Here is a 25,766-nt window from a genome sequence, read left to right on the forward strand (position 1 = left end):
CACAGGGGAGTTCTGGGAAAGCGCCATGGCTGCATTAGTGCTAACTGCTGAGAGATGTACCAGTGCCTAAATTAGGAAACAAACGCTGATGGCGGACTCCATTCATTATTACTTGGTAGCTCGTCCCATAACATATTTGAGTCAATATGGCTTCATAGACTGCTCTTTTTAATCAATTAATAAGTTATGCCTTTATTTTTTGATAGGGCAGTGAAGATATTAAAATGAAGCTAGTGGGGAGAGAGAGACGGGGAATAGTCTGAAAAGGACCCGGTCGGAGGCCGGAATCGAACCCGGGTCGCCGGTGTAGCAGTACAGTGCCCTACTGCTAGAGCCACGGCAAGGCCATCATAGACTGTTCTGACTGAGTACAGCTGACATGTGTAGAACAGCAACGCTCAATGGTTATGTATGCACGCAGGGCCGTAACCAGACATTTTTAAATACAACGGTCAAATACCGCAAGGTGTACTGTGAGGACATGACCTCTGTGTCCTCAATGGTAGTTACGGCCATGTATGCACGTGAGCTTTTGCAGCAAGTACTGTAATCAATGCATGCAATAACGTAAATGTGTAATACCATTTTTTTTTTAAAAGCATAATTTCAACAGTGCTGTAAATGCAAAACATACAACATGAACAGTAACACTTAACTGGTCTACCATCTATGCATGATGGACTTCTAAGAAATAACGTAATTATAACATTGTAATATGTAATAAAGCATGATGTAATGCCCCATTATGAGAAGCAGGTTACTGCAAGCGCGCAACATGTGATATAAACAGCAACACTTTCAGTTGGAAATCCTCTGTGCATGTAGAAAGTTATGGGGTGATTACCGTAATCATAGTACAGAATATGTAGTTAAATACTGTATACCGGTAATGTACATGTCAAGTGTCATACAAAAGCACCATTATAATACGAAAGTGCTTTTGCATAACATAACTGGTTACTTACTTTGCACATGCTATTTCATCTGCAACTGAATGACATATGCCATGTGTTTTGTAAGGCCACTTTTCAAATGAAACATGACACATACAACACAACACACCACTCTACACAGGCAGAGGCAAAGCAATACTCTGCACCGCACAGAGTCAAATCTGCTATGACCCTACATGTATCCATGTCCATAGCCAGCCAGAGCCCATTGTGTGTCAAACACATTGTGCGCGTAACTGCTTTAAATGAGGCCGACCGGCTCTCAATCAACTCAATGTCTCACAGCATGTACTGAACACAGACACAGACACAGACACAGACACACTTCCCCTTGCCAATCGATTCAAACCAATGCCGTATGACAACAGCTTAGCCCCGCTGTGAAACCCGTGGGTTGAAACCTGAAGCATTTTTGCCACAGCCTGCAAAACCCAAGCTTTTGTTGCTATGATGTGTTTTTTCCCTTTTTCTGTTTCCTTCCCTCACTTGCTTTCTCTTTTTTCTCTCTCTCTCTCTCTCTCTCTCTCTCTCTCTCTCTCTCTCTCTCTCTCTCTCTCTCTCTCTCTCTCTCTCTCTCTCTCTCTCTCTCTCTCTCTCTTCTCTCACTCTCTCATTGCAGGGAAGGATTACTAATATTTAACAAGCGGTTCGCTCGGGGGAAAATCACTTGGGTTATTTGCGCATGATTTTACAATCAATGCCCGCAAATGTTTTGGTTTCCCTTTTGTCCTCGGGAAGCGCTTATGTGTGTGTGTGTGTGTGTGTGTGTGTGTGTGTGTGTGTGTGTGTGTGTGTGTGTGTGTGTGCGTGTGTGTGCGTCAGGGCTTAACACTAACACACGCCAGGTAGCCAAATGCGGGTGAATATCGGCGTTGGCTAGTAGATACCGAAGGTTCACTAGCCATTCTGGCGGGTCCGTTACTATTCTGAATGATGAGGCACCGCATTTTGTAGTTTTTTTCCTCGGACCGTCTTTGCTACAAAAGCAATACAATGCGCTTTCGCGAGCCTACAATACCCATGAAGCACCTGTGTCACGTGTCACCTGTGTGTCACGCATGCCAAGAATCTGATAGAGCGACTAGTCTTGCGAAGAGGAGTGGCAACGAGCTAGGCCTACCGGCATATTGTGCGTTTGGAAATGTCATTGAAAACCTTGTCGTGAAAATAAAGTAGTGAAGTTCATCTCAACTGACGTGTTTTGCGATGTCATTAGTTCAATACTTAGTAGTGTAGGCTACATTAAAATGACCAAGGCGAGAGGAAAACACGCCAGCCTGTCTTGTGAAAGTCTCGAGACTATAAGCGCAGTGATAAGACAAGGACACATGCGGCATTAATAATGTTCGGTTTAAATTATTTTCTGATTTGCCTGTATGTCTTCATACCTTAATATTCCTCCATGTTTCTTGTGCTGTTGTTCCCGACTGTCAAACCGGGCTTAGGCTAAACAACGAGGAGTAGCCTATATACTGCAGCCTTCCAGACTGCATTAAGCACGTCTCTTGCCCGTTTCGCCTTGCGTCCGTTTATTTAAACAACAAAATATTAAACGAAATGAAAGGAAGTCGTAGCCCCTTCTGTAGGCCTAGTTACCGCATCTGTGTGCGCTTTTTAGTGGACACTATACGAAAATATTCCAGAAGAGGTGTTATTCCACACCGAGGAGAGGCGAACTTGGCAATGACTTTTGCTATTGTGCATCAATTTGGACGGCAACCTCCACAGATTGGCCTATATGATATGAAAAAAGTGCCTTTCAGATCAAAGGCGCAAATATTTTGCTCTCGTGTAGCTTACATTTGTGCCCTTCCACAACACTGTGCTTGGTGTTTCTGCATGGTCAATATAGCCTATGCCATTCCTCAGATCAGTAAATCTGTTCTTTCATGCATGCATGGACCAGTTAATAGGCCTAACAATTATAGGCTAATTATTAAGCCCTATATTATATTATATTATATTATATTATATTATATTATATTATATTATATTATATTATATTATATTATAGGCCTATTATATTTTATTATGTTAGCCTACATCACATTATTACAGCCTATTATATAATTCTTTAAAGCTGCTATGATGGTTAAGAAAATTATGGCTAGTGAAAAGGCCCAATGGCTAGTGAGTCAGGAAAACCACTAGCCAAAATGGCTGGTAAGCGAAAAAGTTAGTGTCAAGCACTGGTGTGCGTGCGCGTGTGTGTGCTCTCGCCAGCCGAGGCCCGGGTTTTATGTAACGCTTATGTAATCTAATAGGCACTCGCATTTTGAGGGAAAAATATTTATCTCCCCAGTCCAACGTTGCTACAGTAACAGGGGCGAGAAGACTCTAATCACTGAATGCATTCGCAAATGCGTAATGTTCCATAAAAGAACATGTGAGTGAGGGAATGGGCCTGCCTGAAACACAGAGGGGAGAGAGAGAGAGAGAGAGAGAGAGAGAGAGAGAGAGAGAGAGAGACAGAGACAGAGAGAGCGAGAGCACTGGGGAAACATATAACGCCTGTTGCTCTTGTCCTTGGGGTGGTGGTGGTAGGGTGTCTGTGTACCAATTTGTGTGCAAGTGCATGCATGGAGGAGTGTGTGTAAGTGCATGTGAGTAATGCTGAGTGCATAATACTGTATAAATGTGCGTCTATCCAATTGTTTGTGTGTGTGTGTGTGGAGAGGGGTTGTGTGAATGTAAATGTTTGAAGTGTGTGTGTATTTGTATGAATGTCTCGTCTATATTGTACATACAGTATGTGAGAATTTCATGTGTATACAACTGTGTGTGTGTGTGTGTGTGTGTGTGTGTGTGTGTGTGTGTGTGTGTGTGTGTGTGTGTGTGTGTGTGTGTGTGTGTGTGTGTGTGTGTGTGTGTGTGTGTGTGTGTGTGTGTGTGTGTTTCTCCACAAACAGAGGCGGACAGACGGAGGGCAAGCTGCGCTGCCCTCAAAGGTCAACGATTTACAAGCCGACTGTAATGCTGAGTTCACGGCCCCTGAGTTCATCACGTTGCCCCAGAGATCCTGCTTGCTGCTTTCGCTGACACACTTCTGGCTCCGTACAGACAGACAGACAGACAGACAGACAGACAGAGCACTGCTGGTGAAGAGGCGTCATTATCTAAGACTTTCCCTCGGTTTAATTTTTTCCTTCAAAAATATAAAAAAAAGTAATGCCTGAAAATCCCCCGATGTTATTAAGGGGGGGAATGAGGGGAGGGGGGAGGGGGAGGGAGGGCGATGTTTAGATAAGCGCTACACGACTGCACTAAGCATTAAATTACTTTCTGGAGGGCTGCCAGATTTAATATTATTTTTTCCATTATTTCACTTTATTAAGCTGAGGCGGGCTGCAGGCTGCGATGTGGTGGGCTGGACACTAGAGGGCACCGTGTCTGGATTGGGGAGAGAGGAAGACGGCGAGAAACTGAAAGAGAGACAGAGACTGAGAGAGAGAGAGAGAGAGAGAGAGAGAGAGAGAGAGAGAGAGAGAGACCTATCAGCACTTCACTGAGCAGGATGTAAACATTGTCATTACAATTATTTCCCCCTTCGGCCAAAACAGCCTTTCTTTATTTATCACCTTTTTCAGCTGTAAAAAGCTGTTTGGTAAACTTGCACAAAATGCAAATCACTCTGCCATCCCCCCGGCCCCAAACTACATGACACCACACACACACTTCCTCGATGCCCTAATACCTCAGACAAATGCTGCTTGACATCAACAATTTGACGTGCCCATTCATTCCTGCTGCCTGTTTTTCTAAACCTCCTTCTTTTTTAGCCATATCTTTTTTTCATGACGGAGGCCCCAAATGCATTAGGCCAGTGCTGGGGGCTGGGGGTACCTCTCTCTCTCTCTCTCTCTCTCTCTCTCTCTCTCTCTCAGACAAAACGGGTGCTAAGTGGATGACTGACTGGTCCCTAATGACTAGTTGTCGAAATGAATCCCTTCTCCCCCTTCCCCCTACCCCACCCTCCCAGCACCCCAAAAGACACACACACACACACACACACACACACACACACACACACACACACACACACACACACACACACACACACACACACACACTACCACCCGCCCACCCACATCCCCCAAAATGGCCCGCAGTAATAGACAGGGAGGCAGCCAGACACAAGGTAGAGAGAGAGAGAGAGAGAGAGAGAGAGAGAGAGAGAGAGAGAGAGAGAGAGAGAGAGAGAGAGAGAGAGAGAGAGATAGAGAGAGAGAGAGATGGGAAAGAAAGGCAGAGACAGAGAACAAGAGAGAGATGTCCAGAGAGAAGCTTGGATGATGAAGTGCGTCAGAGAGAAGGGGTGCAGGTGGGTAGTGAAGGTATTCAATGAAGAAAAGAAAGAAAGGGAAAGGAACAGGAAGTGCTAGAATAAAAGAGAGGAGGGAGCAAGGAGGAGGAGGGGGATAGGGGGAACAAGGGAATGATCAGGCTAAGCTGGCGAGCCGAGCAGGTTCCTGATGCGGCTAAACATTAAAACAAATGACCGGGGGGCTGTTATTGGGACATAATGGAGTCCACCACAGCTGAGAGCTAGAGAGGGCCCGAGGCCATGTGGACCTGCTTTGTTCACAATAACCTGCAGACACACACTACACACATACTACACACAAACACACACAGATTTCACACACACACACACACGCACACTACACACACACATACACACACTTATTGCTACCGTGGGCGAGAACAAGTAACCACTTAAGACTGTGAACACGGAAATAACTTTTGAGTGCTTAAAGAAAGGCAGACATTCTTTCCTGTGGCGAACAGATTGCTGAGTTTCACTATAAGATTGAGTGAGTGTGAGTCTGTGTGAAAGAGCGGAGAGGAAAAATAGGAACATTGTTCCTATAAGTTATTTTCCTTGACCCCCTGAGAATTTCTAACGTCTGAGGGTCAAGACGCGCGCTAGTTTTATGTCGCTGCAGTAAAAGACGAAATGCCAGAAACAGGACTCATTCATGTTTGTCATTCTTGGCTTCCACATCTCCCGGAAATTACCTCATGTTTCCTCAAGGGCTACAAACTCATTAATGTTCGCCGGCCGACTTTAATTATTAAACCTGTGACAGTAGCAGGGGCTGAAAGTCCTATATACAGTACGGTAGTCGAGTTTTAAATATCACCATGTGTCTTGTCTCTCTCGTGCCTTGTCTTTCTAAATCATTTCTAAATCTGTGTTTTGATTGCCTCGCTGTTGTCTTGTCTTTCTTAATAGTCGGAATCTGTGGTTTAGATTCCACTCTAAATCAAGGCCGCAGCATTCCCCGTTCCGCAATGAAATTAAAAGGGTTTATGTTTGCTCAACAAGCGTCTTTTGAACTCTCTTTCTCTCTGTTCTCATATTTGTAGTCCAAGATACAAGCCCAGCAGGCCTTTTTTTGGGGGTTTCTGGAAGTCTTTTCATCCCTCACTGAAGACAGTCCAGAGCGATACATGGAGCGCAAGGAAGACAAAGTAAATGTGTAAACAAAACAACTACATCAATACTGCGGTTGCTAACAGAAAAACCCAGTTTCCGAAGAAATGAAAAAACAAGAACTACTCCAGGAAGGAGTAGAAGACGATGAAGAAGATTGTTTGGGGGTTGGTTGCTTTCATAAAAATGTGAAAACAGACAGTTGAGCCATAGGAGGCCTGAATTGGACACGCACTCTTGGAGAAAAAGAAAAAAAGAACAAGTCTGACCATGTTTTATAAATGTTCAAATGGCTGCTGCAGATTTGTACAGTAGCCTTGAGCAAGAAGGGGAGGAAAGAAAATACAATGAATTCCATTACCACAAATACACTGAGCATAAACATAATAAACAACACTGTTCTCAAGCTTTGTGCTTCGTCAACCAGAAGAAGAGAAAACGACAACAATGGACTCCTCCTCCGAAAACAAGAGAACCAGCGCTAGAGATGAAACATTTCCTAAACAACCTCCCGATCTGACTGACTGACAAGGGGTTATTGGAGGTGTCTCCGAGAGAAATGTCAAACCGCAGGTGCTGGCAAGAAACAAATGCTGTAAGCTATTTACCTAATAGATATGAAGTGGAAAAACAAGGGGCCAATTCAATGATTGTCAGGGCGTTTTTTTTGTGCTTGTTTTGTTCTGCTTAACGACCTTGGCAAACATTCTTCAGAAGAAGCATTACCTTTCTGCGAACAGGGAAAAAAAGAGGTGTTGACTGTGACTGAAGATCAATTAATCATCTACAAGCACCGGCTGCTGAGAGAGCCCATTTTTTTCCGCCCTGCTGCGAGGACGAGCGATGGCATCGGACCAGCTTTGAAAATGAGGCTGTAAAAATTTTAAATGTAGATGCTTTTTTCTGGTTGTTTGTGCGGTGATAAACTAATTAGATCAATCACGCTTTTTAATTAGGTTTCGTCAGTTGACGAACTACCGCAATGTCACTGGGGCGCACTCTCTCTCTCTCTCTCTCTCTCTCTCTCTCTCTCTCTCTCTCTCTCTCTCCTTCTCTCTCTCTCTGTCCATGATTAGGTAATTTCATTAGCGTAGGCAGCAATACATGAATAACTAAATAAGTAAATAAATAAATAAACAAACAAGTAAATAAATAAACAAATGAATAAAGAGCAGAGATAAACGGATGATTATAAGTAGGTGTGAATAAATAGCTAGGTGCATCTGATGCCGCTCTGATTGGAGTGTGATGGTAACCAAAACAACAGAGAGAGGAGAGGGGGGGGGGGGGTATGCTACAGATCCATTCGTTCGCCCGTGGTGTGGCAATACCTTATGGATTAGTACAGTCTATTACACAATGTAACTTAATGACAGGGCGTGCATTGGTGCATTCACTGCATCTTCTCATTAACTACACAGCATGCTTGTTCACTCTCTCCCTCACAAACACACCACACGCACACGCACACGCACACAGTGCAATCTCTGACAAAGGCCTTAGGTCTCCCAGGGGCTACCAAAAACAGATGATGCAAGTCTCACCAGGGGCAAAGGCAGCAGGAGAGGAGAGAATGAAAGAGCCACAGCGAAAGAAAGAAGGAAAGAGATGAAGGTAGAAAGAGAGAGAGAGAGAGAGAGGAAGGGAAGGAGAGAGAGAGAGTGAGGAAGAAAGAGAGCAGGACCAAAGCGAGATCATTAAAACACACTTAAAGCAGTCGCATTAAAAGCTGTCATACTCCGCCAAAGGTTCAAGGATGGACTCTCCGGTGCATGACCGGCTAGAATTCAGAGCAAACATTAATTCCGCGGAGGTGGGCCGACTGCGAAAGAGCAGGAGGAAGGTGAGGGAGGGAGAGAGCGAGAGAGGGAGAGTGGGAAGGAGGGAGAGAGGGAGGGAGGGGAGGAGTAGAGCAGAGTGAGAATCCAAAGCAGACAGGAGAGAGCAGAGGAAATCAATACAGCTTGGAATTGTGTGCATTTCTGGTTCATGGGTTTTTTTGCCTTTCAGTGTTGAAAAAAAATAATTAAGTAAATGGCCCATGGCTGGCTACTGCCCCCCACCCCCACCAAACACAGTAAAACCACTCACAAACAACATGCTATGTCTCTAATTTACTCCATATTAGCACCACTGATTTTCTTTTTTTAACCCTGTGTTGCGTGTGCTTAGGGCAACATAATGGGTAGGTGGTGGTTACATAAGGCATGGCAGCCTATAGGGCTTTTAGGGCTTACTGAATTATGCAGACCAGACAACAGGGCAGATTTCCTGGAAGTGGTACTGAGAGGAGGCCTGAGGGCCAACGCAAGAGGGGCTGGCGGTGCGAGGGGTAGGGGCTCGTGGTGTGTGTGTGTGCCTGTGTGTGCATGTATGTGTGTGTGTGTGTGTGTGTGTGCGGACAGTTTGGTAGTTGGTTTGGTCGGGGCAAAGGATGGGGTGCTGTGGGATTTTGGTCAACGGGCCAATTCCATGTCCATTCCTCTTATTTTCTGATTGGTTTTGGGGAGGGGAGACTCTGGGTTGGTGCTTGAAGTTGCTGAATATCTCAGTCTTGTGGAATGCTGTTATCTGCTGAGAGTGGCATTCAGCAAGTGGAACACTCCGGAACGAGGGCTTTTTTTGCCCGGAGAGGAAATGAGGGTTGGGGGGAAGTTGAGGGGGGAATATTAAATAAATAAAAGACAGCAAATTGATCAGTGCCATTGGCCTATATAATTACAAGGCAGAGGGAGGGAGGGAGAGAGGGAGAGTGTGTGTTTGTGTGTGTGTGTGTGTGTGTGTGTGTGTGTGTGTGTGTGTGTGTGTGTGTGTGTGTGTGTGTGTGTGTGTGTGTGTGTGTGTGTGTGTGTGTGTGTGTGTGAGAGAGAGAGAGAGAGATAGATATGAAAGAGAAGGGGGGGATACAGCAGCCTCTCTCAAGGTTATTGATGTCATTTTTAATGACCTAATTTGTAATCTATGTTCCGCTTTTTCTCTCTCTTCCCCTCCTTTTCTGAACGCCGGAGAGCCAATCTCACGACCATGTCAAATAAATATCATTAGGGCTGGGAGCTGTGTGCGCCAAATGCCCAGTACAGGTCCAGGCGGATGGATCTCTATTGATTTCTCAAGGATGGTTACGTTTTATTAGACTAAGAGACAGGCTATTACGTGCATTTTTAACTTACTGGTGTAAAAAATTCTATTCTGTGTGTGTGCATGTGTGCGTGTGTGTGTGTGCGTGTGTGTGTGTGTGTGTGCGTGCGTGCGTGCGCGTGCCTGCGCATGTGCATAATTTGTCTCATTACACAAGGTATTATCAGGGCCTGGGACTATGGAGTAAAATTTCACAGAGTGCGTTGTTTACTTATTATGCTGTAGTTGCTCAAAATGGTTCAAATTAAACTGCAAGATTTAGCACCGCAGCCATCTTCCAGTACAGACTACATCTATCTCCTTTGATCATTTTTTTGCAAGTATCCCCAGTACACACTGAAAACAAATGTTCAGTCAAAACCAATGGCCTTTGTTTGCTACACTCAAAAACACATCTATTTCAGTCGGATGCATTTCGCAATAGGCCAAGACTGTCTTCAGAGAGTTTTGGGGAGATGCCGGGAATTCATATTAAGAGACTATTAAGAAACTTTTAATGGTTGACTTGTTTGTTTCGGAAACCGGGACAAAGGAAATGAATGTAGGCCAAAGATCAGAGACTACTTAGAACTTAGAGTTCCCCTCATTAAAAAAATACACAAATGAATGAATATAAAAAAGGGCCTTAACCATATGTATTCCCATCTGTGGTTGGGTCGGGGCCTTTCATTTAGGACAGGCACTGTCCAGGCCACCCCAAGATGAAAAACCACTTCACATTGCGGCTGAAAAACCGGGAGCGTTTTTTTTCCCTTTTAAAACAATGGCACTTCAAACCGACAAATGACACACATTTCCTTCCCAGAAACTGTTCCCGTGCTGAGATAGCCTACATCCGCATCAACAGCATTTGGATGCGGCCGAGTTTTTTTCACCCATGCCTGAGAACTATTATAAGGACTCTTAGAAGCCCCAGATGCAGCTCTGCCAATCATGTATGTGGAAGCACTGTCATGACTGATAGTATGTTTGTACATGCTTATGCATTATTGCTTGTTTTTTTAATTCTTCTCTTCTTCTTTTACTGTCTATTTTACTGTATGTTGTATGTACTCCTATTGGGCCTAGAGCCTGTAATAAAGTTTATATATACGTATATATAACTAAAATGGCTTAATTTGCCCCGAAAATGAACTTGACTAATTGCCCGCTCTCTTTCAATCTTTCCTTTGCACGCACGTATGAACGCACGCGTACGCACACACACATACACGTCAGATAAGTGTAATGTAATGTCCTTGATTTTTCTATCCTTCAGACGCAAGCACACACGCAAAAGCACATGCACACACAAACACACAAACTCACGCACGCACGCACGCACGCACGCCAGGGCTTAACACTAGCACACGCCAGGTAGCCAAATGCGGATGAAAGTCGGCGTTGGCTAGTAGATACCGAAGGTTCACTAGCCATTCTGGCGGGTCCGGCACTATTCTAAATGATGAGGCACCGCATTTTGTAGTTTTTTCCCTCGGACCGTCTTTGCTACAAACGCAATGCAATGCGATTTCGCGAGCCTACAATACCCATGAAGCACCTGTGTCACGTGTCACCTGTGTGTCACGCACTCAAAGAATCTGATAGAGCTAGTCTTGCGAAGAGGAGTGACAGCAGCGAGCTGCCGGCACATCAGCGCGTGTTTGTAAATGTCACTGAAAACCTTCACGTGAAAATAAAGTAGCGAAGTTCATCTCAACTGACCTGTTTTGAGATCTGTCATTAGTACAATGCATAGTAGTAGTGGACATTAAAATGACCAAGGCGAGAGGAGAACACCTCAGTCTTGAGAAAGTCTTGAGAGTAATTAGCGCAGTGATAAGACAAGGACACATGCGGCATTAATAATGTTCGGTTTAAATCATTTTCTGATTTGCCTGTATGTCTTCATACCTTAATATTCCTCCATGTTTCTTGTGCCGTTGTTCCCGACTGTCAAACGGGGCTTAAACAACGCGCAGTAGTAGCCTTCCAGACAGTACAAAATCATGTCCCACGTCCCTTCTAATGTGCCCATCTTGCTTTGCGTCCGTTTATATTTTAAACAACTGAATATTAAACGGAATGAAAGGAAGTCGTAGCTCCTTCTGTAGTTACCAGCCGCATAGGCCTATGTGTGTGCCTTCTAGTAGATAGCCTACTTTTATGAGAAAATATTCCAGAAGATGTGTTAGGCCTATTCCACATCCATGACCGAGGACATGCGAAGCTTGGCAATGACTTTGCACTATCTACTTTGCGCATCGAAAGTGCCCTTCAGATCAAAGACGGAAATATTTTGCTCTCATGTAGCTTACATTTGTGCCCTTCCACAACACTGTGCTTGGTGTTTCTGCACGGCTATGCCATTCCTCAGATAAGTTAATCTGTTCTTATAGCATGCATGCATGCATGCATGGACATTGGACCAGTTAACAACAATTATATTATATTATATTATATTATATTATATTATATTATATTATATTATATTATATTATATTATATTATATTATAGGCTAATTTATTATACATATTATGTTATATTATGTTATATTAGCCTACATTACATTATTACAGCCTATTATATAATTAATTAAAGCTGCTATGATGGTTAAGAAAATTATGGCTAGTGAAAAGGCCCAATGGCTAGTGAGTCAGGAAAACCACTAGCCAAAATGGCTGGTAAGCGAAAAAGTTAGTGTAAAGCACTGACGCACGCACACACACACACACACACCACTTCAACACATCGGCATGTTGTGTTTATGTACTGTCCCCCTTCCCACCTCTGCTCTGCTCCTCCTCTGTTGTGGATGCTCGGGGATATTCCTTCCTTGTCTTCCTGGGGCTGTGCTGAGATATTACTCTTAGCGGATCGATGCGCTTACAAAAGCCTGGCTGTCGGAGCAGGATAACGGCTGGCCAGAGCCGGATAGTAGACACCAACACCAATGCCACTGCCGCTGCTGTTGTTCCCGCTCATCTGACCGAGGTTAAGCTAGCTGCACAACAACCCTCTCATCACTGACAACAAAGTCATGTGTATGTGTTCATACGTGTGCGTGCGTGCGTGCATGCTAGTGTGTTTGTCTGTAGCCTAGTCTAAAACGAGATGTTCAGAATAGCTGTCTTTCCCACCTGTGGGTTTGTATGTCTGTGTGCGTGGGAGGGTGCGAAAGACCATTTCCTATCAGTCTGTATGTCTGCTAGTGTTGGCGTGTGTGTGTGAAGTATACAGGTACCGGACGTATATACTGTATCACTGCGGTTTTGGTTTAGTTGTAGTCTTACATAGGTTAACATAAGGTAAGGTTGCAGTGTATGTGTATGTGTGTGTGTGTGTATGTGCGCGCACACATGCATCTGTGTGCATGACAGTATATGTGTGCAGCCATATGTGTGTGTGTGTGTGTGTGTGTGTGTGTGTGTGTGTGTGTGTGTGTGTGTGTGTGTGTGTGTGTGTGTGTGTGTGTGTGTGTGTGTGTGTGTGCGTGCGTGCATCTGCGCATATACTGTATGTGTGTATGTGTGTGTTCAGTGCTTTTCATGCGGCTGGTGGCTCTTGACAGGATCTTAAAGGTCACGCTGTGCTGTTTTTCAAACAAGGAAGAGAAAATAGGAGCCGGCTCTGCTGCTGCTGCCGCCGCTACATTACAGACCCTCCTGAACAGAGCGGCTCCATTGATCCGTGCAGGCCAGGCTTGATATTGAGCACCGTGCCACGCAACGGTCACCAAGAAGATACACATTCACACACGCACACGCACACATACATGCGCACACACACACACTTTTCAGTATGTGTAAATGCATAAACAGGCACACCAACACAATGCACACACACACACACATACATACACACACACACACACACACAGACACACACACACACACACACACACACACACACACACACACACACACACACACACACACACACACGCACAATAGTTTTACGGTTTACAAATGTTCACATCCTCATGCTTCCTCTGTAAGTCAACACAACACAACACAACCCCCGAGCCCTGCGTCCGACCCATTCATCACCTCGTCTTCACACAAGACAGATGACAGAAGAGAGCCAACGAGGAGGACAGGGCAAATACACAAGGCACAAACACACAGGGCAGCTAGGGGAAGAGGAAGCCAGTATATCACTCACTCACTCACTCACTCACTCACTCACTCACTCACTCACTCACTCACTCACTCACTCACTCACTCACTCACTCACTCACTCACTCACTCACTCACTCACTCACTCACTCACTCACTCACTCACTCACTCATTGTTCATTCATTCACTCAGTCACTCATTCCGCAAGAGCAAGATTTTGTACATGGGTGCTCCAGTCACCACAACAGCATATGGACAGGACAGCATCTTCTTAGACAATGCCAAATCTCTACAAACACACACTCACACCCATGTACCTCTGCAGAGAGCAACACTGATCGGTCTCACTCCGAGCACTATGTTTGATGACAAATACAACCAGTGCAGTACTAAGGTACAGAAACCATCAAAGGAGCAAAAAAATGACGGCAGTCCACCTGTAGATAGCCTCTACTGTATTATATACCATAACTGTGATAAGGCACCAGGCAACACAACCATAGAGGTCGTCTATGACTTTTGTGTACAATACAAAGTACAAAATGCATTTCCACAAGGACACAAGACTGCCTCCATAGGCAACACTTGTACAGATAATGTCCAAGGACACACACAAACACCCAGGAGGTCAGAGGTCGCACGCCCGGTGTCCGTACCTTTCGTAGTGTCTCCGGGTGCAGGTGGCGGCGCTGGTGCTGCCCGGGTTACCGCCCAGCTCATCATATACATTTTTCCACTGTCGGCGAGCGGTGATCTACGGAGAGAGAGAGAGAGAGAGAGAGAGAGAGAAGAGAGAAGAGAGAAGAGAGAGAGATGAAGTACTACGATAGATGATGAATACTTTGTAGTTTCATTCGGCTGATTCAGATTCCACAGTCAAGTCACATGCCTGCCAGGCAGTCCCAGTAGCATATGTAGTAGGTCTACGCCAAAGTAGATAACTCACTAGCACAAACCATAATTCAGAAGCTGCTCAGGCCCAGTCAGTCGATGCTCTTAAGGCAGCGACTTTAAAGATACATGAAGCTCGTCTCCTCTGATAAAGTAAAAGAAGGCGATGTTATGACAGGGCAATTTAAGTCAATTTACTTGATAGTCCATATATCAGACATCATTTTCAAGGACTAGCACCAGTGCTGCTTTTACAGCTACAGCCAACGCACAGAGTTTCCAAGAGTTTTCCATCCAATTACATACTGATTCAACCGCTAATGGTGTTTTTTTTTTTTTTTAAATAGGGCACTGCTGTCGTAAATGGATGTTAAAGGGCTAACGTTCAATATCGCCGGCTGGTAAGAAGCTTCCAAAATGGCCGACCCTCAATGGCAAATGGTTTCCTTTCACAATATGAAGTAGGGGGCCTATTAAATGACAACGTGCATTCAGAGCTTATTTCTTTTCCCCTGAGTGAATCCTTTTTATTATTCGAGTGATTAATTCCTATGCGTGGCATGTGACTCATGTTAATGGTTACAGCTAAACACAGACAAGAAAAAAAGGAAGAGAGAATAAATCAATTTTGGGTTGGTGAGGGCATTTTTTGACATTGGAGTTAATAGTTTAAAAATGTTCCATTACTGAATTGTCCTTTTAACCCTGTGAAACCTGAACCATGAAAGCAATGAGAGAAAATTCTATTTTTTTGGAATTTGCTTCAATATTGGTCCCTTATAAGAAATGTAAAAAAAAAAATCAAAATTTTGTTAAGGTCACTGAGATATTTGATGCATCATATATGATGCATCAGGCTTTAAAGGGAATGAAAATTCCAATCTCATGACCATTGAAAAATGACTTTTAATGCATTTGCATCTTTTTTTTAATTTAAAAAAGTTGTCAGACAATTTAATTTGATGATTATCTTTAAATATTTAGTGAGATCCTGCCATTTTTTTAAGCCTATCCTTTTTTTAGCAGGGCCATGTTTTACATTTCCCACAGCCTGGTTAGGTATTTTTTTAAAATCTATGTAAAAACATAGCTGATCGAATGCTCAACAACCTATTTATGAGTGTAATATAGATCATTATTCATTTTTGATGTGTAATTTGAATATATGGGTCCATTACTACAATTGGACCATTTCTCCATTCACTTCAATGCATTTTTTACGAGATCATAATTTCAACATTTTGCATTACATTTTCAAAATTGCAAGTAAAACGTGTTTCTTAAGGCAATATCTTTGTCTTGAAGTAAAACAACTTGTGTGTTTTGTTAAACGATCGTCGTGGTATGCTTTGTAAGTTTCCCTATGGAGCAAATGCATTGATGGCTGACTTCCTGCCACCGCCGGATGGTGCTTATATGTCTCATCAGTTTTAGCACGATCTCTCTGCAACACGGTGTAAAAATATAAACTCTTCCTTGCTGAATTGCACAAAGCAAGTGTTCAAATTAAAGGATGTAGAGTTATATTTCGGAAATTTGTACACAAACCTTATGCAACTTGACGAAATCTCAGCGTCGGTCAGGGAAACCGCTTCTACCCCATTTTCCTGTTTTTCGCCGAGCTGTGGTCAACTTGTTGTCGACCGCTGCTCTCTTGTGGCGGTTTCCGCGTACTGCAGGACGTTTGGAAATGACACGCAGGATGTTTTTCAGATCGATTTTTTTTTGTGTCAGCGTGGAGAGGGCTTTGAATTTGATGAGACATATATGATGCATCCGGCGCGATAGGGTTAATTAGACCACGACCATGACCGTATACGTAGTACTAACTGTAGGTCTACATGCGACATGGATGGAGGTCTGTACTCTGTTCAAAAACTACCACTCGTTGAGTGGCAGCTGTTTTTAATTCATTCATTTATTTATTTATTTTTGAACAGCGATGATCTAATGTAATACTCAACTCAAGGTCATCACTGCTGGACGAGTGGATTTGAGCTGATGCTTCCGTGGACATTGATCCAAGCATACACATCAACACTATGTACTATGCATTTACTGCATATTATGTATTATGTATCTAATAATTATGCAGCGAATGTGAATGTGCATGGATATTAGTGGTGTGGATCGGCACTGCCCTCACGATCCGATTCGATCACGATTCGGGATGTAGCGATTCGATTTGATTCGATTCAATTCGATCCGATACGATTCAATTCTACAATGCATTGCAATGCATTACATTTCTACTGAAAGCAAAGCAAATGTTTAATCAGTCATGATGAGGCAATACAAGTAGTCAGATACTGAGCAACAATTTATTGGCTGTTTTCTGTATCAATCTGTATCAGTCTGTATCAGTCTTGCAATGTTTTGAAGTGCTTTTATTTAATTTAACATTCATTTCCTCCAGAAATATCCATGGAAGTAATTGAAACTTAAAAAAATTGCCGGATCGATTCTGGAACTTGCCGGATCGATTCTGGATCACCCATGCCCTGCATTGGATTGGATCGCCAGATCGATCATTGTTGACACCACTAATGGATATTAATATGAATATGAATGTTTGCACGGAAACAAACTAAAAGAGTTAGTGCTGTGCTTAGGTGTGTTCGGTAACACTAAGCTCTTTTTGAAGCCAAACAATATTTTTGTTTCATGGGTATACCAGGCTTCCAGCAGACAAAACCAAAAAACTGTCACGTCTCCTGTTCACTGACACAATCACATGCACTCAAAGGAGGATTTGGGTGAAAATAACCCTGAATTTCTCTAGAATCACATCCTGTTTACTCCGTACCCAAAATACCCGGCTGTTTATCTGTAACAAGATATTGCCTTTCCTGTATTCTGACTAAGTGGTTGCATTATGGCTTCCTAGGAGATCAAAAAATACTCATCATTTTATGAGGGAAGTACAATTGTGATTGTGGTGCAGATAGGCTTCCATATCATGTGATATGTGATAAAAGCATGAAATTAGGCCAAATTATGGCCAAAAGCATACAGAGATAATGCACAACAGGCGATCAAATTGTCAAAATTTGTGATATTTATCTATTTTTAAGGGGAAATTGGGGTCTTTGACGCCCGAGTATTGCATGATTGAGTGTCTTGGAGACACAATTCCACAATTATTCACGAACCCTTTACCAAATCTATCTTCAGGTATAAATAAAGTTACATTACCCAATTCGTGTTCTGTCTCATAATCACAAGAGTTACGACTCTATGGCGACCTCAACATGGAAGTTTAGTTAAAGTCCCCTCGTGGTTTTGTCAATACTGCACTGTACTGTACGCACACGTCCACATACTTTGTGTAAGGTGTTCTCCCGCATGCAACATTGACATAAAATAAAAATGGCAATGCGTTTGTGCACGAAATGTCCCGGGCACACATATCCTGTAGCAAGCATGCATGTGCCGGGCCTGACTGTATGTTTACCACTGGCTGTTGCTTATTTTTTGTTTCCCCCCGTTCTTTTCCAGTGTGGTTGCATAGTGTGGTTGCATAGTGTGTGTGCATTTGTGCGTGTGTGTGTGTGTGTGTCTGTGAGCGTGCGTGCGTGCGTGCGTGTGTGTCTGTGCGCACATGTGTAGAGTAACAGATTCTTCAAAGGATGCTGAGGGTGTATGGTACTCACCACTTCATATCCTCCCAGCTTCTGAACAGCTTGAAACATAGTCCACAGGTTGACTGTCAGACAGAAAGACAACAAGCGGCAAGATCAGTAACATAGGAGAGGAATGGCACACACACGTACACACACAGACACACACAGACACACACACACACACACACACACACACACACACACACACACACACACACACACACACACACACACACACACACACACACACACACACACACAAACCATTGATGGTTTAAATAATAAATGTTAAATTATAGTCAAGACAATTCTTTAAAAATACATGAGCGATGGAAAAAAGAACATCAAGTCCAATCTGTCCAAAGCTGTCACTTTCCCTCCTTGTTATGTTCCCATGTTTTTTGCCACATGAATACTAACCAGCGTCACCTTTCATATAAGCACCGGTACAGTGACTTAATTAGCGGCAATTTAATGAAGCGTATCCACTTTGAATTAGGAGAGAGAACAAAAGGTTGAAGAGAAAAACGCAGGAATGATCTGGAAGCAAATTACATTCTATATAGCTAGTGGAGAATTAATCAATCGTGTAATCCTCCAGTACCATATGCACACAGCAAAGGGGGGTGGGGGGCACGCTGCATTTGTTTTCAGTATTCATTTTGTGGTCCCTCTGTCTGGTTGTATTGATTTTTTACACACGCACACGCACACAACGCCACCATATAAAGTCAGACGGCGCTTTAACAGAGTTCATGAATGACATTTGACGGAGGGTGTGAAGTGGCAATCTGGAGCTGCTTAAAGGACAGCACTACTAGCAGAGACGTGTGGGTATTGTGAAGCAGGATTATAAACGTGGCAGTGTTGAGGTGTATATGTGAGGTGTGGGGGGGTGGGGGTGTATGAAGGGTATAGAAGACTCTCTCTCTCTCTCTCTCTCTCTCACACACACACACACATACACACACACACACACACACACACACGCACGCACGCACACGCACACACACAAACACACACGCGCACACACGCACACGCACACACACACACACACACACACACACACCCCACTACAGCTAGCACAGCAAAAGGTCAGCGCCACTCTGGCGATAAATCCTTTTGTTGTTACACGACGGCCCCGACCTGCTATTTTCCCAGATATCGGGGAGGGTTGTTTGCGTATCAGAGGCTGGCTGCCTGCCTCAGGTGGTATTTGGGTTTCTCACACTTTATCCTTACCCAACAACACACCGCCAACCCCCACCATGAACGCAGCATACAGTACAGCCCTAGACAAGAACACTTTGAAAAAGGAAAAAAACCAAACACCTAACAGGTAGACAGGATGCGCCTTACCCTTGGGGCTTTCCTGACCTGTTTACATCATACCAGGTGCATGGTGCAGTTGCTGACTAGCAGTACTACAGAGATGTAAGAGGAGGATGTTTTGATATTCCTTATGGAACAACTTATTTTCTGATGGATGGATGATAATATCCAAATGGATGGAGCAACTTTACTACATTATATACAGTAGACTACTATATTGTAGTATAGTATAGAAAAGGATAGTATAGTATAGTATAGTGTAGTATAGTATAGTATAGTAAATGTATAGTAGTATAGTAAATTACACACATAGGTTTGAATTTGTGTGTGCTCAGGGACAACACATTTTTCCCCCTCTTAGACTGTATAGTATTATAGTGTAGCATAGTATAGCATATCACAGTATTATATGGTATAGCATAAGCATAGCATTGTCCAGTATTGTATACCGCAAAATAGTACTGTTTTTGTAGAGCAGTAGTTCTCAACCTTTTTTGAATAAACACCCCCTGGACCTCATCATAGGCCTCCCAACGCCCCTCTTAGCATAAAAAAATAGACAAATGCCCCCCAATGACAACACCACCTCCTCGCAGTTGTATCCTTCTCAATGCCCCCCTGGGGTTCCCCAACGCCTGCTGTAGAGCATAGTATGGCATAGTAATAGTACAATGCGTCTAGTAACACCACTCGGCCACGATACTGTTGCTGAAATGAAATGAGTGGTAAAGCAATGACTATCCCAGGCCAGACTCTTTGAAATGATGTGTATGTGTGTGTACTCTACTTGACTTAAAAAAAAAACCTAACCCTACTTTGCATCTGCACTTGCTGTTCTGCACATTTCCGGCGCACTTTGTATCTTCTAGCGATGTGCGCTAGGATTATGTCCTCGAATGTAAGTCGCTTTGGTTAAAAAGCGTCTGCCAAATGCTATGTAATGTAATGTCATGATTATGGTGCAATAACCCACAATAAAAAAACAGCGGCTCCCTGCCTCCTGCTTCCTTAGGTGTACATAACGTAAACCAATTACCGCTTGCTTACTCAGCTACCCCTGCGAGCTGATAAGCAGGCCTTTGTCACCGCCACACCATTCACATCAGTGTGTAAATATGTGTGTTGTCGAAGGCTGTAATTGGCAAACCTGTGCACTGCCATTTATTCTCTCTCTCTCTCTCTCTCTCTCTCTCTCTCTCTCTCTCTCTCTCTCTCTCTCTCTCTCTCTCTCTCTCTCCTTCCCTTTCTGGCACTCCTTTGATGACATCTCCCTGACCTTGTAGTGACTGACTAAGGGGCTTGTTCAGGCTACAGCAGATAAGACGGCTTCCTTTCCTGCCGATCCTTTTGAATTGCCCGTTACTGAGCTATGTGGGTCAATAGGGGCCAGCGATACGATAACACAGAGCTGGGGAGAGAGCCGTGCTTTTAGTTAGCGCACGCACAGACAAATACGATACGTTCCCTTTGACGCCGCTCTGCAGTCGTGTGTGTGTGTGTGTGTGTGTGTGTGTGTGCGTGTGTGTGTGTGTGAGAGAGAGAGAGAGAGAGAGAGAGAGAGAGAGAGAGAGAGAGAGAGAGGGGAGAGAGAGAGAGAGGAAGAGAGAGACAGACAGAGTGTACCCTACTATGAAAATCAAATAATGGATTCCCTGGAACAAGGGACTTGCTAACACTGAAACACACAGTGTCTAATAAAGAGCCACTGAGCATTAGAGCCGCACTCAGCAGAGCTGATGATAACTTATTGATGACCTACCAAGACGGTTATGCACTCAATAACTAAACGTGCACACACGTGCGCATGCACAGACAGACAGACAGACAGACACACACACACACCTCCAGCCCACCCCCTCTTGAATACACAGACTACAAGACTCTGAGTCGTCTCTGCAAAGACAAATATTATAACTGTTTTTTTTCTTTACTCAGCTGTCAGTATTCATATGGCAAAAACAGAAAGAGCAAAAGCTTGTCTCTCCGCCTCCAGATAAACAACTTGTCTATTTTAACAGCGTTGTTACTGAGACGGGGAGGCCAGCCAGAGCACATCAAATTGGAGACAGACTGAGCTGACTAGTGATTTAAATGCTGCTCTTGACTCTGATATAATACAGCCATAGCCGACCTCGCTATCGACCCCAATAGAAAAGATTAGAGTGGCAGAACATGACAACTTACTTGTTTCTAAGAATATGAAACTGGTTTCATAATAATGTGAACATGAGTGCCGTCACGAGATCGTTGGCAATGAGATGGTATCATATCTTATCGTTATATCTTTACGGCCTCCTTCACAAGTTAATGGCTTTACAAGTGAGCATTGCTACGTTTGTGGGGAATTGCCCACCACACCATACGACTACTGCTACCGCCACCACTACAAGTCTGGGCATTTCAACAAAAGCTTCACTTGGCCATTGGTCACACTACAACAGCTAAGACAAAAGTCATACAGAGAAAGAAAATAGGAAAACAAATAAAAGATTGCTAAAAGAAGGGAAGTAGAGAGGCAACACATTGCAAAGGACATATTCACAAACAAGAGAAAAGACCTGATTAAGTACAAGAAAGCAAGTGAACGAAAAAAGCGACCAAACGATAGAAGAGACTAGACTAACGGTTGATACACAGATGAATAGCTTGACAGCAATACGAGAAGAAAAAGAAAGAACACACAGGTAGAGAGAGAGAGAGAGAGAGAGAGAGAGAGAGAGAGAGAGAGAGAGAGAGAGAGAGAGAGAGAGAAAGAGAGAGAGAGAGAGAGAGAGAGAATGGATGGGTGTACTGTATGTCAGGGAGGGACCCACTCTGTTTGAAGCCCAGGTAGGGTATCCTCTCGATGGGCGTCTTCCTCTCCTTCATGTACTTGTAGAGCGCCACGAGGAAGGCCTGTTCCTCGTCCGTTCCCTCTCCGCCCTCCTCTCCTCCTCCAGGACTGACACCGTTAGCCTTCAGCTTCTCCTCCGTTGCTAATGACGATGGCGCGGACTTCTTACTGCTGCTGCTGCCATTGCTGTTGCTGTTGCTACTACTGCTGGTGCCATTGCTGCTGCTGTGGCTGTTGCTGCTGTTGTTGTTCTTGCTGGGCTTGCTGGAGGCTGACACGGTCTTGGTTTCTGCCTTTACCTGTGGGAGTCAAAAAAATAAAACTCATGGGTCAGCCATCCATATTGTTGTATTGATGGGATTTGTGTGTGTGTGTGTGTGTGTGTGTGTGTGTGTGTGTGTGTGTGTGTGTGTGTGTGTGTGTGTGTGTGTGTGTGTGTGTGTGTGTGTGTGTGTGTGTGTGTGTGTGTGCACATGCGTTCTGACACTTCATGCAGTCAGCCCCTCCAATAATGAAACAGACAGAATATACATAATACTAATGAATTGTCTAAAAGTTGAAAACTGAAATCATTATCAACATGCATTTTGCAGCAGAGTTCAGGAGTCCACGAGTGACAAGGGAGGAGGAATATTTAACACATTACAATCTACGGCAATTTAAGGTAATATGACGTTGGAAGAGCATAGTGCAGCACGGCTTTGTCACGGCTGGCGTGTACAGTTAAGACCTCAAGCTAAGTTCACCTACAGCAGAGGGTGTGGCCCATTTCAGGTTCAGAGAGTTTTTCAAGATGGATGCTCCGTCTCACGTCTCCAAACGCGCTATCCGATTGCCCCTATTAACTCCAACCAGGAAGGCTGCCAAAGGGCAAAACTATGACGGCGCAAAGCTTTCAGGGTACCTTTTAGGGACACTATTAATATTAATACTATTGAGAGCAGGGTCAAAGCCCGCAATCTGTCATTCTGCCCGAAATATCCATGGAGACCCCTGACTCCAGTCGATGCTGACTAGACTACCATACTGTGGTTTGCTTACATAAAACCAGACCCAGATGACTTGTTACCTAAAACATACATTATAGCACTCCTTTAAGTCGAAAAGAAAACAACATACTTCTGGCTTCATAATGAATTCTAACCACTGAAGGCTTTTGATCCACGCCTCTGCCCCAAGTGTCTACCTGTCACTTGGTGATGGCCCCCTGCTGTGGCTAATGTAAATTAATCCAGAGTCACTCGCAATAACCCAATAACAGCGTCACACCAAGGCAACAACCGCAGCCGAAAGAGCTACCTCTGTCTGGTCACATTTACAAAAGAGGTGATGGATAAATATGAGCGAATGTGACAATGAATGGTAATAACGTTCAAACTACACAGATTTTTTTTCTTCTTCCCTTGAACACTTTGAAAACCGCACTGCGTGAAACCAAATATGAAGGCTTCGCATGAAACGAGGACTTGGAAATTCCATTTTTTTCTCTCGCCTTCAGTCCCCCACTTTGAACTTTAATTTGCTTCAGAAGGCACAAAATTGTAACACAAATGATCAGCCGCTTGAAAAATGATACCTAACCCTGCTGTGTGCGACCGCTCTCACCTTGTCACAGAATGCACGGGGGGTTTTTAATCACTGATCCGGCAAGTTCCGCAAGCGTTTCTCTGTGTAAATTAGTGTGATTTCACCTATCTGTGTACATCTGCAGCGCACCCTGGGGTAGCAAAGAGAGCATTCATTCCTGGATCTTGTTATTTTTTGAGCTGTAATTTGAAGCTGAAAGTGCTATAAATCAGTCAGTGCAGACAAAAGTAATAACATTCATTTTGTGAAAACGGAACCCTCCCCAGAGGCAATTTCCTCATCTTGAAAAATTTGAACAACAGGCGAGAAATTTCAGACGCTTTTTTTTTTCTCTTTAAGTAAGTCCCCGGCTGGAACCCCCTTGGAGTGCTGGTGATGCGAAAGAGCTTTTTAAGTGTCTGTGAGTGAATGTCTGTGTATTTTTTGGGCACACTGCATGTGTGAAAATGCATATTTTTGAAGGTGTGCCTGTGTAGATATTTGAGTGGAAGCATTTATACGTACACATGCATATGTTTGATTCTTGCATGCTAGTGTTTCGGTATGTATTAGTGTGCCTGTTATGTGTGCATTTGTGCGCATGACATGTGGGTATGCGTGTGTGCATATGTGTGTGTCGCACGCCAACTGGCATCGGTTTACTAATGGTGCACCTGAAACCTTTCCCAGAGTTGAACAGCTTATGTCATTTCCTGTAGGTTGCTAGGCTATTTACATACGGCCACGGCAGCTGTGATGGCACCTGGCCTATCTGTGTGACACAGGACACATACTGCAAGTGCCGTAGAACGAATGATAATGAAACTTAGTCAGAGGGCTATCTTATATCTTATAGCTTATCTCGCTTTCTCTCTCTCTCTCTCTCTCTCTCTCTCTCTCTCTCTCTCTGTCTCTCTCTTTCTCACACACACACACACACACACACACACACACACACACACACACACACACACACACACACACACACACACACACACACACACACACACACACACACACACACACACACTGAAATCAGTGCTTGCCCACACACGTCTGCCAAACCATCTGTTGCCACGAAAGCGTGTTTTTCATTTACTGTGCATGTTGCTGTCGAGGACAGAGAGAGAGAGAGAGAGAGAGAGAGAGAGAGAGAGAGAGAGAGAGACAGACAGATCAGATCAGCTAAACAGGGACGCGACCTGTGTGAAACAACTCGGCTTTCTCCTTCTTGTTTCATCTCACAAAAAGACACATGTATGCAAATACACGCATGTGCACACACAGACCACCTGGACCATGTCTCACGCACACTTCATCATTAAAGAAGATACTTCTCTTTAGAGCGTCATATGATTGCCCTCTGCTACGAATTCAGTCACCCCATTTCTCTCTCACTCTCCCCCCTTCTCTCTCTATCTCTTCCTCTGCTACTCTCCCTCGCTCTCTTCCTCTTACACAATCTCTTTCTCTCCCTGTCTTTCTCTCTGCCACATCACACCAGTCTAGCAACAGCAAACCACCACCATCACCAGCACCACCCAACCCTGACCACAGTACTACCCAACAACTATGTCAAGATCACAGCTCAAATGTCTCTGAATCATTCATCACTCATTACACTCGGCGCTGTTTGAAGCCTTGCTGTTTGTCATTTGTCTCTGAGTGGGTTGAGAGCATCAGCGAGCGTGGGATAATTAACGAAATGACAGGCATATGTGCATCACTTACTTGTCTTCACTAGTTACCATGCTTTATAATGATGCATATTTAGTACAAGGTGTTGCTCAACTCTTAATTTCTAATTTGCAAAGGAACAGTTGGGGCTGAGAGGCAGATGAGCTATAATGCAATGTCATGCAATATTTAATATAATACTAGAAATGCACCCAGA

The 25,766-nt window shown here is 43.9% G+C and overlaps 1 protein-coding gene across 1 annotated transcript in view; it reads right to left on the bottom strand.

Moving 5' to 3' along the window:
* The window catches only part of arid5b (AT-rich interaction domain 5B), a 143,695-nt gene that overhangs the window by 25,064 nt on the left and 92,865 nt on the right, over positions 1-25,766 (bottom strand). The window contains exons 6-8 of the mRNA XM_063221915.1: positions 22,287-22,605; positions 18,172-18,224; positions 14,284-14,381 (exon numbers count right to left, since the gene is read on the bottom strand). Coding sequence (XP_063077985.1) covers positions 14,284-14,381; positions 18,172-18,224; positions 22,287-22,605 — 470 coding nt within the window. The remainder of the gene's footprint in view (positions 1-14,283; positions 14,382-18,171; positions 18,225-22,286; positions 22,606-25,766) is intronic.

This window comes from Engraulis encrasicolus, chromosome 17, assembly GCF_034702125.1.
Source record: "Engraulis encrasicolus isolate BLACKSEA-1 chromosome 17, IST_EnEncr_1.0, whole genome shotgun sequence".
NCBI classification, from domain to species: Eukaryota; Metazoa; Chordata; class Actinopteri; order Clupeiformes; family Engraulidae; genus Engraulis; species Engraulis encrasicolus.